The sequence below is a fragment of the Microcaecilia unicolor genome, chromosome 1 (assembly GCF_901765095.1).
Source record: "Microcaecilia unicolor chromosome 1, aMicUni1.1, whole genome shotgun sequence".
In the NCBI taxonomy this organism is placed as follows: Eukaryota; Metazoa; Chordata; class Amphibia; order Gymnophiona; family Siphonopidae; genus Microcaecilia; species Microcaecilia unicolor.
The window spans coordinates 205,945,687-205,962,265 of NC_044031.1; the positions used below are offsets into that span (position 1 = coordinate 205,945,687).

At 45.4% G+C, this 16,579-nt stretch overlaps 1 protein-coding gene across 1 annotated transcript in view; it reads left to right on the forward strand.

Annotated features, from left to right (window-relative positions):
- Positions 1 to 15,732, forward strand: part of PSMA2 (proteasome subunit alpha 2) — a 40,499-nt gene extending 24,767 nt beyond the window's left edge. The window contains exons 5-8 of the mRNA XM_030190005.1: positions 1,031 to 1,112; positions 6,493 to 6,566; positions 15,299 to 15,356; positions 15,440 to 15,732. Coding sequence (XP_030045865.1) covers positions 1,031 to 1,112; positions 6,493 to 6,566; positions 15,299 to 15,356; positions 15,440 to 15,556 — 331 coding nt within the window. The 3' untranslated portion in view covers positions 15,557 to 15,732. The remainder of the gene's footprint in view (positions 1 to 1,030; positions 1,113 to 6,492; positions 6,567 to 15,298; positions 15,357 to 15,439) is intronic.
- The last annotated feature ends 847 nt before the right edge of the window (positions 15,733 to 16,579 follow it).

Genomic DNA, 16,579 nt, shown 5'->3' on the forward strand with positions numbered 1-16,579 from the left:
AGGGTCCAGCAGGGAATCTTCAACATGGTGGCGGTCAGGAGTGGAGAGCACATGCATTCCTGCTTGTGCTTCCCTCTTCTTTGACAGCTCCAGAGCAGCCGTAAAATTTGCTCATTAAAGCTAGGTGCTCTGCAACTGTGCATTGCCCGGAATGCTCATTAGGGGTTCTCGGTGGCTTCTAACAGCACACGTTAGAGCCTCAGAAAACCTCTTCGTGCATTACTCGCTTAATAATGTTTGCTTTAGACTGGCTACAACCAGTTTAAAGCAAACATTCCCTGCACGGTAAGCTTTGTACATCGGGCCCTAAGTTCTGAGCTCTGGGAGAGCTATTCCATCTCAGCGACATAAGATAATGTCATTCACTTGCTGTCTATGGGAAAACATCTGGTACAGGTGAGCAGGAATGCTTTATACACACAAGTTGTAGAAAGGGCATGAACAGAAACCTACATCAATACAAGGTGTTTTCCTGGGGGCTCTCCATCCAGTCAGGTTTTCAGGATATCCACCGTGAATATTCATGAGAGAGATTTGCATGCAGTGGAGATGCAGATCTCTCTCATGAATATTCTTTATGGATATCTTGAAAACCTGACTGGCTGGGGAGCCCCCAGGACAGACTAGGGAATCACTGCTGTAAGGAGTATCTAAAACTGTCAAAAAAATTAGACAAAAAGATCAAGAAAAGGTTGTTGTGGGGTGTTTTTTTTTTTTTTTTTTTAAATGAAGATTCCCCTTCCCACTACCTCCCCACCTTGTGGCACCCAGGTTGTCTTGCAGTTTCCTATCATGCCTAGCTTGAATGAATCTTACTACTCATCTAATAAGACATGCAAGTTATGGACAAAGATTGGAAAATAGATTTTTTTGGTTTTTTTTTTTACAAAGTGTGAATGACAAGGATATACACTTTTTCCCTTCTTTTCCCCCATTTTGGATAGAAATGTAGAAGATGTTCCAAATTAATAATGCGCTCTGTCTACAAAGTTCACATTTGTTAACTTTGTCTTTATTTTTCTTGCCTTAGTGGTGTACGTCCATTTGGAGTATCATTGTTAATTGCTGGATGGGATGAGGGACGGCCATATTTGTTTCAGTCTGATCCTTCAGTAAGTACCAGAGTTATGTGTGTTTACTCGGATTTCCTTTGTCTAATATTACATTTTGTTTAAAGATCAGAAACCATTCAGTGCAACATATCCTATATAATAAAAAGCACCTCCAACATTCTGAAGCTGACTCCGTAGCAGTGTAGGGTTCGTAAGTCTGTCATTCAGTGTTTCATTGGCTCTCACTGTCCCCGCCCTCACATCGAGGAAATGGAACGCTGCATAGTTGCCAAGCAAACAAACGTGACATCACAGGAACGAAGAACCAATCAGACAGAACGGAACTTGGAGGAGGGAAGTGGAGTGGATTGAATCTCTAACCAGTGTTGCCAGGTGGGCGGTTTTACCGCCCAATTGGGCGGTTTTCCGCGACCCGCCGCGGGAAATTTTTGCCCGCGGCGGGTTGCGGTTTTTTGGGCTGTTTTTGGCCTTCAAGGCGGTTTTTTTCGGCCGCGGGGGGCGGGGTTAGTGACGTTTTTGGGTGGGGTTAATGACGTTTTGGGCGGGGTTAGTGACGTGGGAGGCGGGGCCGATGACGTGGGAGGCGGGGCCGATGACGTGGAGGCGGGGCCAATGACGTGGGAGGCGGGGGCGATGACGGGGAGGCGGGGCCGGTGACGTGGGAGGCGGGGCCGGTGACGGCGGGGGCGGGGTTGATGACGGCGGGGGCGGGGGTGATGACGCGGGGGTGAGGGTGTCAGGGGCGGGGTTTGTGTTTGGGCGGGTTTTGGGCTGTTTTTTGGGCTCCATCGGGCTGGAAAAAAATTTTCCACCTGGCAACCCTGTCTCTAACAAACAATCATATACATGGAGGTACGATCAGTGGAGGCAAGTGCACAGAACGGAAGGGAAGACAAACATTTAATCACGTTGTCACTCAAACACATACACACACACACACACACACACACAGACATCACACACACACAATCACTCTGTGTATCTCTCTCTTACACTGTCTGTAAAACACACTGTCACTCTGTCTCTCACATGGGCAACTGTATGTTGCATTCTCACGAGTAAGGAGCTCTTCTGATGTGATTGTTAAACTGATTGAAGGGCCTGAACAAGGAAAACTTTTACCACATTGTAACACAGTTTACACAAAAAATATTGTATATAAAGAAATCTTACACATGTAAACAACAATTATATTCAGAATACAACCGTGGAAACATTAATGGCAGGAACTCATTACATTGCTAGCGCCCGTTTCATTGCGTTAAGAAACGGGCCTTTTTTACTAGTATGTAATAATAGGGGGAAAACTTTTTCATATCACTGAAAAAAATGTTAAACTTCTGTACATAGTTTCTTTACTTACATGTTAAACAAGATAACTCCAGGTTCATTAAATTAATTCTGTACAAATAATTCAGTTGCTCAAATTGCACATAAATAACACTGGTCGTATTGCAGTCTATATGTGAATGGAGGTAAGTATGCTGAGAATGATGGGGAGAGGAAAGGATGGCCCTTTCAGTTCAAAGACCCAAGCTGTGCATCAACCACATTTTTAAACTGCCAAGAACAGGAGATTCATCTGGTATTGATGCTAGTGCAAGTTAAGGTGAGATCAAAAAATCTTTCAGATGTCTTTCTCATAAATGCAAAAAGGTGGCATTCTAGAAATAATTTGTGAAAATTTAGTAAAGACTAGTTTCTTAATATAGCATGAACATAATTTGCTAAAGTGCACATTAATTGAGAAAATTTATCAGACTGAGTTGGAAAAAGAAATTCTCTGTTATAAAGGACACTTTTAGAAGCATGTTTTAAAATATTAAATGGATATCATTTTTGTAAAAACCTTGCACACGTCTCATTTACACATCTGAAAATCCAGTTATAGAGAACATAAGTGATGCAGCTGTAAAAAACAAAAACAACCCATTGGGTGCTATCCCACAGCATTCTAAGGTGGTGAAATTCATGACTGTAACAGGCTATTTTGGTCACTGACTATACTGAAGCTTTGCCCCAAGTCTATTTATCTACTTATATTTGATGACATCCAAAAAGAGAAGGCTTTCTAGGTAAAGGTAACAGGTGAACTCAGGACCGCAAGTACACAAACCGTTGTCAGTGCAGCACATTAGATGTTCATACAAAATGTCATCAATAAATCTCTTCCATTGCTTAATAACTTAACTATAAAAATAAATAGAGATGAAATGAACCTCAAGAGACACCACATAAAGGCAAACAAGAGACTGCAATAGTGGTAGTTAGTGCAATGCCTTTTGATTTGTTAGAAAAAGTGGTCTTCAAAAATAAAATAATTTATTGGTAAAGTAATGTTGGTCAAATTACAAAAACACAAAACAAAAACCTGTCTGTGTGGATAAGACCCCAGTGATCACCCCCCAATCTTTGATTATCATCAATGGGCTGGGATTTCAGGATACCACTAATGAATATGATAAATCTGCATCCATTATATGCAAAACTCTCTCATACCTATTTGTTAAGGATAGCCTGAAAACCTGACCAGTTGGCAGCTGTCAAGCACTGGGAGTGAAGAGTTCTGCACTAGACCATGGATTCATATATGACTCACCGCAGAAACTTGAGAAAAATTGTATTGATACAAAGTGCAGTGATATCTGGAATCTCTAGAATCCAATCTTTTGCAACTTCCTGTAAGTTCTCTGGAAGTGTAATCAAATTAAAAGAGCCTCTATTATGTATAAGCAAATTAGTGAAATCAAAGGCTGTTAAAAAGAAGAGTATCCACACACTTTAGTAAGTTCTCTAGACTTGAACCGTTCCCTGAGATGTAGGGTAGCCCAGTGATACTGTAAAGCAGGGGTTTTCAGCCCAGTCCTCGGAACATATCCAGCCAGTCAAGTTTTTTAGGATATTCACAATGAATATGCATAAGATAGATTTACATATAGTGGAGGTGTGCATGTGAAAATATCTGATGCATACTAATTGTGGATATCCTGAAAACCTGACTGGCTGGGTATATCCCATGGACCACTGTTGTAAAGGATTTGTGAATCTTAGGTAAAAGTTAAAAAGCTGGAATAATAGGTGATTGTTAAAATAGAATCAAATTGCTTTTCTCTAGTCACATAGAAAATGTGTAGTTGACAATTTTATTTTACTTAAAGCTGTTTATTAAAGTGTACAACATAGCATAATGTCTATCAAGAATAATTTGCAAATAATACTTTATTTTTTTCCATTACGTTAATAGATTTCCTTTATTAATACTAAGTCCCCCCAACTAAAATCTGAAACCTAATTATATTCCCAGTTCCTTATCTTACAAAGGATCTTGTCTCTGTGATTCCTTATATCGTACCCTTCCTCTTCCCAACCCACTGCCTTCCAAATATTTTCCATTTATAGTCGGGAGAAAGTTTTTGTTTTATAATAGAAATAATTTCTGAAGTTGGATCCACTTGTGATGATTGATAGAACTGAGACTCATACAATTGTCTGTATGCTTCAGCAACATAAGCCTACCAGCTCAAGAATGACAGTTCCACCAATCTTAACCAGCCAGTTTTATCACAACAGTAGAATCATTCTTCAGAGGAAGATAAAGCATCCTTTTCATCACATGTAAGATTGATAAACCATATTTGATGTACCTGTGGATCATCTGGTCCAGGAAGTATCTAAAATAATTTTTGAGCAATTACGGAGATATAGTATAGAAGGAACATTAGCCAAAATCTAGTGTGATGTTTATGCAATGGAAAAATTTAAGGGATTTGTTTACTAACAACATATACTAACAATGTTGGTATGTACTATCTGCCACAGGGACCATATGAATAAAATGCCCTGCGGCAAAGAGCACTAATGCCGTTATTGTGCACTAACCATTAGTAAAGGATCCCGTAAACATAGTAACATAGTAGATGACGGCAGAAAAAGACCTGCACTGTCTATCCAGTCTGCCCAACAAGATAAACTCACATGTGCTACTTTTTGTGTATACCTTACCTTGATTTGTACCTGTCCTTTTCCGGGCACAGACCGTATAAGTCTGCCCAGCACTATCCCCGCCTCCCAACCACCAGCCCCGCCTCCCACCACCGGTTCTGGCACAGACCGTATAAGTCTGCCCAGCACTATCCCTGCCTCCAAACCACCAGTCCCGCCTCCCACCACCAGCTCTGGCACAAACCGTATAAGTCTGCCCAGCACCATCTCCGTCTCCCGCCACCGGCTTCACCACCCAATCTCTTCTAAGTTAGGATTGCATAGAGAAAGCATCATACCTCATAATTCGGAGAAAAGATAGACCTTTGGTCAATAGTTGTAACTTACAACTAGTCAAGCTATGTGAAGACAAATTAAATACAGACATGGATTCTGTGGTAGAGAACCGCAACATGCATAAAACTGGACTGAACTGCCCCGGTCAAGGAAACCTGTCTGCTTGAGGATGTGAAGACATTTTTCCATTTTATTTTCCCCTAAGAGTATTGAAGACCCATCTTCAGAAGATTCAGAAGGTGTTAAATCAAATGACTTAGATATTTTTCTTTTTGTGTCATAAGTTACATACATTAAAAATAAACTTATTGGATTCCATTTCACGTGATGTCATTTGTGACATTGTTCTAAACATTACTGTTCCTGGGGATTAAGGAAATTGAAAGTTTCAAAAACAATCACCTAGCCTCTATTATAAAATGAGTTTACATCTGTTACTCATCTTTTGTAGTGTAGAAAAAGTGACCAGTGCGTAGAGTTTTTAGGGGCTCTTTTACAAAGATGCACTTAAAGGAGGCCTGCGCTATTTTTAAGGGTGATTTTCCCCACTTCCTCAGACCACCTCTTAATGCGTCTGCCAAAAAGCTGAATTTCTATTTCTGTTACTATTCTATTATTCCTTCTGTGAATGCTTGGCAAGACTGCCTTATCCCCTGTTTTTCTCAACAGTCTTCAGTCATCTCAAGTTCAGTCTGCTCCCCCATACCCCCCACCCTCCGGGATTCATATGGAGTGTTTTCTTCACTCAACATTTGCATGTTCGGCCCTGCGGTTGTTTCTTCAACAAGAGGCCTGTATTTTATTAATTTAACTCTGGTTTGAACACTTGGTTTTATTAGCAAGCTTTTGAGGTATTAACTTAGTGGTAGGAAATAGCACGGGACTTTGTTTTGACTTTTGTGTTTATTGCATTTGTGTTGGGTTTGGGTGTTGTTATCTATTTTATTGTAAACTGCCTTGATGTGCTATGGTAGGGCATTCAAGAAGTTATTGAATCTTTTTAATTAATTGGTCATAGATGCTAGCTGTTTTTTTTTTTTTTTTTTCATATTCCAAAAGTTTGTATAGTTTGATGTAAGAAATATGGTGAAGATTTTATGCAGAATTGTAAGTGTGTCATGTTTGAATTTTATTTCTGTAGGGGGCCTACTTTGCATGGAAAGCGACTGCTATGGGAAAGAATTATGTGAATGGAAAAACTTTTCTTGAAAAAAGGTAACATTCAAAAGTTGGCTGAATTTTTAGAAAATGACAGTATTTGCTCCAGAAAGTTATTGGAAGGAGTTGATCCAATGTTCTAATTCAAGGAGAAGCAACTTATTTCTGTATATTTACAGTAGGTCATATTAATAGCTCTTGCATGCAAAGGGGGAGGAGGAGCTTCAGATTTCCACCTGAGGAACAGAAGGCTTTTAGAGTACTGAGGAGGAAGAACATTAGTCCATGCAAAAGCCAGACTAGCAACACACTAGTTTTCTTGCACTGCAGCTCGTGGTGAGAGGGTTCATTGCTATTAAAACTCTCACCCCCCCCCCCCTTCCCATGTTTGACAAATTTTAGCTAATCTCCAACTCCTTTTTTCCTTGCTACTCAAAGACATTCACAACAGTAGGAGGAAGTTAAGATGATGCCAACTCCTGATAATCAGTCTCCTCCTTTTCCATAATCCTATGTCACAGGGAAGGACCGGATTGGAAGCAGGTTTTTTTTTTCTGGCATAGACTGTATTTGGTGGCCTTCAAAAGATGCAAGCTACTAAACACAAGAGAAAAAATAATAAAACACAAATGCAGAAGGAAGTGAAGGGGCTATATCTGTTCTGCAGCACCAGCCAGCTTGCCACCTTTTTTTGTGAGCAGAGTTGAATTTTTCCCTCTTCTCCTCCTTTTGGCTGATTATTGCCATGGCAATTTGGGAACTCCATGATCAGTGTTCCTGGAGGTATTTGGATCTGATCTTAGCATTTCCGAATCTAAGCACAAGGCAAATTACATTTAGGTACTGTAAGTATTTCCCTTCCCTAGAGGACTTAGGGGTCTTTTACTAAGGTGCGCTAGCATTTTTAGCTCATTCTAAATGCCCATAGGAATATAATGGACGTCTCAGTGTTTAGCACCAGTTGATTTTTAACACAAGCTAAAAACCCTAGCACACCTTAGTAAAAGACCCCCTTAGAGTCTAACTTGGTACATGAGGCAGTCGAGGGTAAACTGATGTGACTTGCTTCCCTGGTTCTCATCCCACTGCTGCAGTTGCTAGGCTGCTGCTTCTCACTATGGTAGATTAGCTGCTCTGTCACAAGAAGACAAAACAGATCTGTGAAAGGTGCTGTTGTGTGATCACTTGCTACTTGTTTGCTTTTTTTTTTTTTTTAATTTATACATTTATAAATTATTTTTCATTATGTGAATTATCAAGGCCAACACTTGGAATTCTTTGCTGAGAGCTCTAAGAGCTATTGCTCACTTGACATTTTCAAGAGATTAAAGGCATATTTCTATTAACTAGCTTTTTCACTTTTTGACCATTAAAGTCCTTCAAGTTAATTTGTTACGGCTGCTTTAACTATTTACACCAGAAAGCAGAAGTAGTGTCACTCACTTTTGTGGTTAGTTTTGTGCATGGATTGTATGGCAAGTGTTTTTTGAACTAAGTAAAACAAAAGTCCTTTAGTTCAGTAGTTCTGTAGATGTTATTCCAAAAATTATCCTATTGTGTCATAGTGATTTCTGAGAGGCAAGTCAGACTTCTAAGTACTGGGAGTTATTTTTGCACTTTTCATTGTCTGTGGAACCATAAATAAGGTGTCTTAGTTTATCTTCAGTAAAGTTTGCAGCTCACTATATAAAATGTTAAGTGTTGTAATGCAAAGACAAAATAAGGAGCAGGAAACTAGAGCCCACAGGATAGGTAACACCTGGATTTGATACTCACGGGGCAATTTTGCACAAAAATGTTAAATTTTGTATTGCTGTACCTTTAGAAACATTCACAAACTTCTGTGTTGCTCTTGGATTTTTTTATTTTAAACTGTTAAATGGTTTTATTTTGGGACTTGCTTACAAATCTATGGCTTAATTTGAAAACTACTAGTATGGTTCAAACACTACCCATTTGGGATTGGATCGGAAGAAAGGGCATTCATTGATGGCATTTATTTACTCAAACTTGATATTCCATATCATCAAGCTGATCAATCCATAGACTGGTGGGTTGTGTCCATCTACCAGCAGGTGGAGATAGAGAGCAAACTTTTGCCTCCCTATATGTGGTCATGTGCTGCCGGAAACTCCTCAGTATGTTCTCTATCTCAGCAGGTGGTGGTCACACACAGCAGCAGCTCTGGCTAGGCCTCCAAGCCTAATCCTTAGGTTTTGTTGAGGCCTGGGGTTGAGGGCTCTTTTGAGCAAGTGCAAACCTGGTGGTGCCAGGTCCCTCCTTTTCTCCCCCCTCCCGCTGGCTCCGTTTAAAAAAAAAAAAAAAAAAAAAAAATTTTAAACGTCTTTAAAGGCGTTTAATTCGACGTTTCTTTAAACGTTCATTGCAGCTACTCACTGGGACACCAGTTCGTTACAGCTCGGAGCGGCAAGCAGGTAATTTTACCTTTTTATAGCGGGCAGGGGGTTCCCCGATTCTTCTCCTCGTGGCATATGGCGTCGGAGGGCGAGGGCGCGAAGGGTCGCTCCCCGGATCGCTGGAGCGCTTCTAGAGGGGATGCGGGGGTTTTACAACCTGATTCGCCCTTGATGGGTGACAGTTTAGTGACCGATGAATGTCCCGGTCGTTCCTCCGGCGTGGCGGTTTTTTCCCGCCATAAACGCCCATCCCCCGCTCCTCGCCTCCGCCATCTTGGCCGGCCACGCGGCTCGGACGGCTTCTTCGTGGGCCGCCCTTGAGGTTGGAGACATTAATGCCATGAACGCCCTTAATTTGGGCGACGGCACAAAGCGGCTAAAGTTAAGCGCCGTTCTTCCCGCGCGGCTCCTTCGCGGAGTTTCGCGCCGGACGCCATTTTGGATGCGCAGCATGTCTCTCCCCCGCTATTGTGAGCGCCGGTTGAGAGTGCCTCTAGGGCTGTTGCCCAGGCTGCGGAAGTGCACAGTCTGGGGGGTTTCTCCCCCGAGTTTGTTTTGCTGCTGCATCAGGCTTTCCTCATGCAAAACGCTGCCCCTGCTCCCTCTTCTGATAAAGAGGTTGAGGTTCCCAGAGGTAAACGCCCTCGGGTTGATTTCCAGGCCTTGGAGGACTTTGTCTCCTCCGATGTAGATGAGGGCAGCGTGTCTGAGGTCTCCCAACGGTCCTTTGCGGATTCCTTGGAGGAGATAGATCCCCGCTCGGATGGAGCGGATGACCCCTCTGCAGCGCGGCTTTTTAGCCCAGAGGATTTGCCCAACCTGTTGTTACAGGCCATGGACACTTTGAAGATTTCCTCTCCGGAGGACGTCTCTCCCTCAGCCCCTGTTGGCTCTGCCATTATGCTGGGGACGAAGCGCCCGCCTAGATCCTTCCACGTGCATGATGCCATGCACACCTTAATTGCGGCTCAATGGGATGTCCCGGAAACGAGCCTTAAAGTGGCTAGGGCTATGTCCCGCCTCTATCCTTTGGCTGTGAGTGAACGTGAGGCCTATCTGTGGCCTACCGTGGATTCTTTAATCACTGCGGTGACTAAGAAAATGGCGTTGCCGGTGGAAGGTGGCACGCCCTAAAGGACGCCCAAGACAGAAGATTGGAGGCGGCCTTAAGGTCGTCCTTTGAGGCAGCTGCGCTAAATTTGCAGGCCGCAGTTTGCGGCTCCTATGTGGCCAGGGCGTGCCTATGGTGCAGCGGGCTTCCCCTTCGGATCTTTCCTTGAGGGCTGATTGGCCGGCCCTGGAATCGGGCTTAGCCTATTTGGCAGACTTGCTGTATGATGTCTTGAGAGCCTCAGCTAAGGGCATGGCTCAGACAGTCTCTGCGCGGCGGTGGCTTTGGCTGAAACATTGGTCGGCTGACCACGCCTCTAAATCCCGCCTGGCTAGATTGCCTTTTAAAGGCAAGCTGCTCTTTGGGGTCGAGCTGGACAAAATCGTGACCGATCTCGGCACGTCTAAGGGCAAGAAATTACCAGAGGTCAGGGCTCGGGCTAGTACTCGTCCCGGTACCTCCAGAGGACGGTTGCTGGAAGCCCGTCGGTACCGCCCGGGCAAGTCGGGTTCCTCTGCCCCCTCTTCCTTCAAGAGGAATTTCTCCCCCAAGCAGCATTCCTTTCGCAGAGACCGCCGTCCCGGAGGTGCTCCCTCCGGTCCTCCCCCAGGGTCTCGTACCCAATGTCGGGGCCTTGGTCCACGCCCCAGTGCAGATTGGAGGACGGCTGTCCTCGTTTCTGGGCGAGTGGACCACTATAACTTCAGACGCGTGGGTGCTGGAAGTCATCAGAGACGGCTACAAGCTAGAGTTCTGCCAACCCTTAAGAGACGGGTTTGTACTCTCTCCCTGCAAGTCTCCGGTCAAGCTGTGGCAGTGCAGCAGACCTTGGACAACCTGATCCGCCTGGGTGCGGTCGTTCCGGTGCCAAAAAATCAGATTGGCAAGGGACGTTACTCCATTTACTTTGTGGTTCCAAAGAAGGGAGGTTCTGTCCGGCCTATCCTCGACCTCAAAGGGGTCAATCGGGCCTGGAAAGTGAGGCACTTTCGCATGGAGACTCTCCGCTCTGTTCTAGCGGCAGTGAAGGCAGGAGAGTTCTTGGCTTCCTTGGACATCAAGGAAGCGTACCTGCATATTCCCATCTGGCCTCCTCTCCAACGCTTTCTGCGTTTTACAGTCCTGAGACGACACTTCCAGTTCAGAGCCCTCCCTTTCGGGTTGGCTACTGCTCCGCGGACCTTTTCCAAAGTAATGGGGGTCATAGCGGCCTTCCTGCTAAAGGAAGGAGTACAAGTCCATCCTTATCTGGACGACTGGTTGATCCGAGCCCCCTCTTATGCAGAGTGCGGCAAAGCTATGGACCGGGTAGTTGCTCTGGTGAGCTCCCTGGGATGGATCATCAACTGGAAGAAGAGCCAGCTGCGCCCGACTCAGTCCCTGGAGTATCTGGGAGTTCGATTCGACACCCAAGTGGGCAGAGTGTTCCTGCCAGACAATCGGATTGTCAAGCTTCAGGCTCAGGTGGACTAGTTCCTAGTAGCCTCTCCTATTCGGGCTTGGGACTACGTGCAGCTGTTGGGCTCTATGACGGCCACGATGGAAGTAGTGCCCTGGGCCAGGGCTCATATGAGACCACTACAGCTATCTCTGCTGCTGCGCTGGACTCCGATGTCGGAGGATTATGCTGTGCGCCTTCCCGTGGACCCAGCAGTGCGCAAGGCGCTGAGCTGGTGGACGCAGACAGACAAGTTGTCTGCAGGATTGCCTCTGGTGACCCCGGAGTGGATTGTCGTCACGACAGACGCCTCTTTGATGGGCTGGGGAGCCCACTGCTTGGGAAGGACAGCGCAGGGGCTCTAGTCTCCTGCAGAGGCAAGTGGTCTATCAACCTCCTGGAACTCAGAGCCATTCGGTTGGTGTTATTGGAGTTCATCCCGGTACTGGTGTTGTAGCCTGTACGGGTCCTGTCGGACAATGCCACGGCTGTGGCCTATATCAACCGCCAGGGAGGTACCAAGAGCGCCCCTCTAGCCAAGGAGGCTATGAGTCTTTGCCAGTGGGCGGAAGCGAACCTGGAGCAGCTTTCAGCGGCCCACATTGCCGGAGTCATGAATGTCAAGGCGGACTTTCTCAGTCCCCATTCCTTGGAGCCCGGAGAGTGGCAACTATCTGCTCAGGCGTTCTTGGACATCACGAAGCGCTGGGGCCAGCCGAGCCTAGATCTGATGGCGTCATCGGCCAATTGCCAAGTGCCGCGCTTCTTCAGCAGAGGACGGGACCCTCGATCCCTGGGAGTAGATGCTCTTCTCCAACAGTGGCCGACACAAGAGCTCCTCTATGTGTTTCCGCCCTGGCCCATGTTGGGCAGGGTGCTAGACCGGGTGGCAAAGCATCCCGGCAGGGTAATCCTGGTGGGTCCGGATTGGCCCAGACGTCCCTGGTATGCGGACTTGATCAGGCTCTCAGTCGACGATCCTCTGCGGCTGTCAGTGGAGCAGGGCCTGTTACGTCAGGGTCCCGTGGTGATGGAGGATCCCTCTCCCTTTGGTCTTACGGCCTGGCTATTGAACGGCAGCGTCTGAGGAAGAAGGGCTTCTCAGACAAGGTCATCGCCACTATGCTGAGAGCGAGGAAGCGCTCTACTTCTACTGCTTACGCCAGGGTTTGGCGTATCTTTGCAGCATGGTGTGAAGCAGGCTCACTTTCTCCCTTCACTGCTCCAATTTCTTCAGTGTTGGCGTTCCTGCAAGAAGGTCTGGAGAAAGGCCTGTCGCTCAGTTCCCTTAAAGTCCAGGTAGCGGCTCTGGCTTGCTTCAGGGGCCGCCTGAAGGGTGCTTCCCTGGCTTCGCAGCCAGATGTGGTGCGCTTTCTCAAGGGAGTTAATCACCTGCGCCCTCCTCTGCACTCAGTGGTGCCTGCGTGGAATCTCAACCTGGTGCTAAGAGCATTGCAGAAGCCGCCTTTTGAACCCTTGTCGAGGGCATCTCTGAAAGACCTGACGTTGAAAGCAGTCTTTTTGGTGGCTATCACTTCAGCCAGAAGAGTTTCCGAGCTCCAGGCGCTCTCATGTCGAGAGCCTTTTCTGCAGTTCACTGAGGCAGGAGTGACTATTCGCACAGTGCCTTCCTTCCTGCCCAAGATTGTTTCTCGCTTCCATGTGAATCAGCAGCTCTGTCTCCCTTCCTTTCGTAGGGAGGACTACCCAAAGGAGTACTCCGCTCTTGAATATCTGGATGTGAGACGAGTCATCATCAGATACTTGGAAGTGACCAATGATTTCCGGAAATCGGATCATCTGTTTGTCCTGTTTGCAGGTCCTCGTAAGGGTCTGCAGGCTGCTAAGCCTACAGTGGCAAGATGGGTCAAGGAAGCCATTGCAGCGGCTTATGTGGCCGCGGGGAAGGTGCCGCCTATCCAGCTGAAGGCTCACTCCACGAGAGCTCAGGCGGCCTCGATGGCAGAGGCCGGATCCGTCTCCTTGGAAGAGATATGCAAGGCGGCAACGGGGCTTCGGCTCATACATTCTCCAAGCATTACCGTTTGACTGTGGCTGCACGGGCGGAGGCCCGGTTTGGAGCTTCAGTGTTGAGGTCAGGGATTTCTATGTCCCGCCCTGGGTGAGTACTGCTTCGGTACATCCCACCAGTCTATGGATTGATCAGCTTGATGATATGGAAGGTAAAATTATGTATAATCATACCTGATAATTTTCTTTCCATTAATCATAGCTGATCAATCCATAGCCCCTCCCAGATATCTGTACTGTTTATATTCTGGTTGAATTTTAGGTTCAAGTTTAGCCTTCAGTTACTTCAGGAGGACTTCGTGTTCAAGTTCTTCTTTCACTTGGATTCTTCAAGAGTTGAGACGAGTTTGTGTTACAGTGAGCTGCTGCATTCCTCTCCCCTCCGTTTTACGGGGCTGGATTGAGACATAAATTCTGCCGGCACTCCCTCCCGCTTCGTGCGGCTGTAGGGCAGCTTTGTACCCCTCCCGCTTCGGCGGTGTTAGGGTCAGTCAGCTCCTCCCGCGGTTGCGGTTGCAGGATAAGCCAGATCCCCCCGCATCGGCGGGTGTGGTGTCCCTCCCCCGCTCCGCGGGGATGAGCTGGACGGATTCCCCTCCCCCACTTGTGTGGGGATGAGCTGGGTTAATTCCCCTCCCCCGTTTCGGCGGTGGTGAGCTGGGCAGAGTGTCCCTTCGTGGGTGTAATTCTCTAAGTGCTGAGTCCTGCGGATGGAGCTTTGATATCGACATACTGAGGAGTTTCCGGCAGCACATGACCACATATAGGGAGGCAAAAGTTTGCTCTCTATCTCCACCTGCTGGTAGATGGACACAACCCACCAGTCTATGGATTGATCAGCTATGATTAATGGAAAGAAAATTATCAGGTATGATTATACATAATTTTACCTTCTACTCATGGCCAATAAAACCACAAATTTGGATATAAAGCATAAAAAGCTATAAAAATCCTTATATTACATTAAAACAAATCTCCCTGGAAATTGGCTAAAATAGGATCTTATCCTACCCCACAACAATCCAGATATTAAAAATAACATTAACTAAGAGTGCAGGCAAAACACCATGCCATAGTTACTTTCCTAAAACATAAATATTACTGCTCTAATAGTTAAGGGTAATTATTCACAAAAGGAAGGGAAGCTATGGGGCTCATTTTTAAAGCACTTAGATTACAGAGTTCCATAGGCTACTATGCAACTTTTGAAATCTAAGTGCTTTGAAAATACGCTTCAGTGTGTCCTAGAATCTTCTGCTTTCGCTGCCACTTAACTAATTGGGCTCTTGTTTGTTAACAAAAAGGGCAATTCTATAACCGGGCATCCGCATTTGTGTGCCACTTGCATGTGTAACAGTACAGAATACCATCCTTACACGTGTAAGTGGCAGCAGTGCGACTCAGTGCTGTTCTGTAAGGGTGTGCATAGGTGGAAGGGACACGGGCAGTGCTGCCACTTAGGCATGCAACTTACAGAATATTGTAAGCTATGTGCACCCTTGCCACATGTAGACTCTGCAGTTATACCAGATATATGGCTGTATATTTTAGGCATGCTAATGCCGTTATAGAATAGACTCTCGCTGTGCAGGAGGTGCCCACTTATACTGTAGAATTCCCCCACAGTGGCTTATTGTGAGGAGCTATCAGTGCAGTGCAGAATAGAAAGGGCTGTAATCTGTTCTGCGGGTCTTCCCTCATGTACAGTTGCTGACCATAAGAATAATAAAGAATCATCTGGTTCTAATACATATTGACTCCTCTTCTTGACTTATCCGTTCTTGTTTTACAGATACAATGAAGAACTGGAACTTGAAGATGCCATTCACACAGCCATCTTAACACTAAAGGTGGGCTTACAGATGCATTTATTAGGTGTTTGTCTGTTTTCTAGTATTATTTTTTACGTGTCTGTTTTTTGTTTTTTTAATAGGAAAGCTTTGAGGGGCAAATGACAGAAGACAATATAGAAGTCGGTATCTGCAATGAAGCAGGATTTAAAAGGCTCACTCCAGCTGAAGTAAAGGATTATTTGGCTGCCATAGCATAAGCAGCATTCACAGAATTTTTTTGTTTTGGGGGGGATTTGATTTTTTTTTCTGCCACTGAAGAAATACTAGGTTAAAAATATTTTGTTGTAGATTTTTAGCACACTGGCTTATTTCTACAAGGTTTATAAACTGATACAACTGTGGATCACAATAAAGGATATCTATTGAGCTTTGAGCAGTTTTTATTTGTATTGAAGTGCTGAATTAAGTGCAGGAAAATGGAACTCCCAGTCCCTTTTCCCAATCTTGGGTCTCAGGTCAGGTTAAAATCTCTCCCTCCCCCCATATTAATGCCCCATCATGAAGTTTAGTACCTGCCAAAAGAAGGTTGGGTGGCTGCTGTTAGACAAATATATTTGAACTTTATATCTTATTTACTTCTATTTGAACCATAGCATCTCTCCCAACTTTGTATCAGTAATCTTACATATTTTGGAAACAAATAGTAGCCCAATCTTTTCCATGTGTTTGTATAGAGGCACACATATTCCAGGAAATCCCAGGAAACGAAGTAAGCTCTCATACTTCAAACAATAAACCTCTCTTAATTGGGGAGTTTATTTATTTGTATGGAGTGGAGGAGTGGCCTAGTGGTTAGGGTGGTGGACTTTGGTCCTGGGGAACTGAGGAACTAAGTTTGATTCCCACTTCAGGCACAGGCAGCTCCTTGTGACTCTGGGCAAGTCACTTAACCCTCCATTGCCCCAGGTACAAATAAGTACCTGTATACAATATGTAAGCCACATTGAGCCTGCCATGAGTGGGAAAGCGCGGGGTACAAATGTAACAAAACAAAACATACCCCACCTAAAACTAAGTGGCTTACAATAAAAACAGACACATAGACCAGCCTTTGAAGATGGAAGTGAGTCCGGAGGTACAGACTCGTCCAGCTCAGGGTCTGGTCAATATTTTTTAGAGTCAGGCCATGGACAAAGAGGGAGAGGCAGAGCCCCGAGAAGGCGACCCAAACAAGATCGGAATTACGGGCAAGAGAGGACGGAGCATCCGCTTACACGATC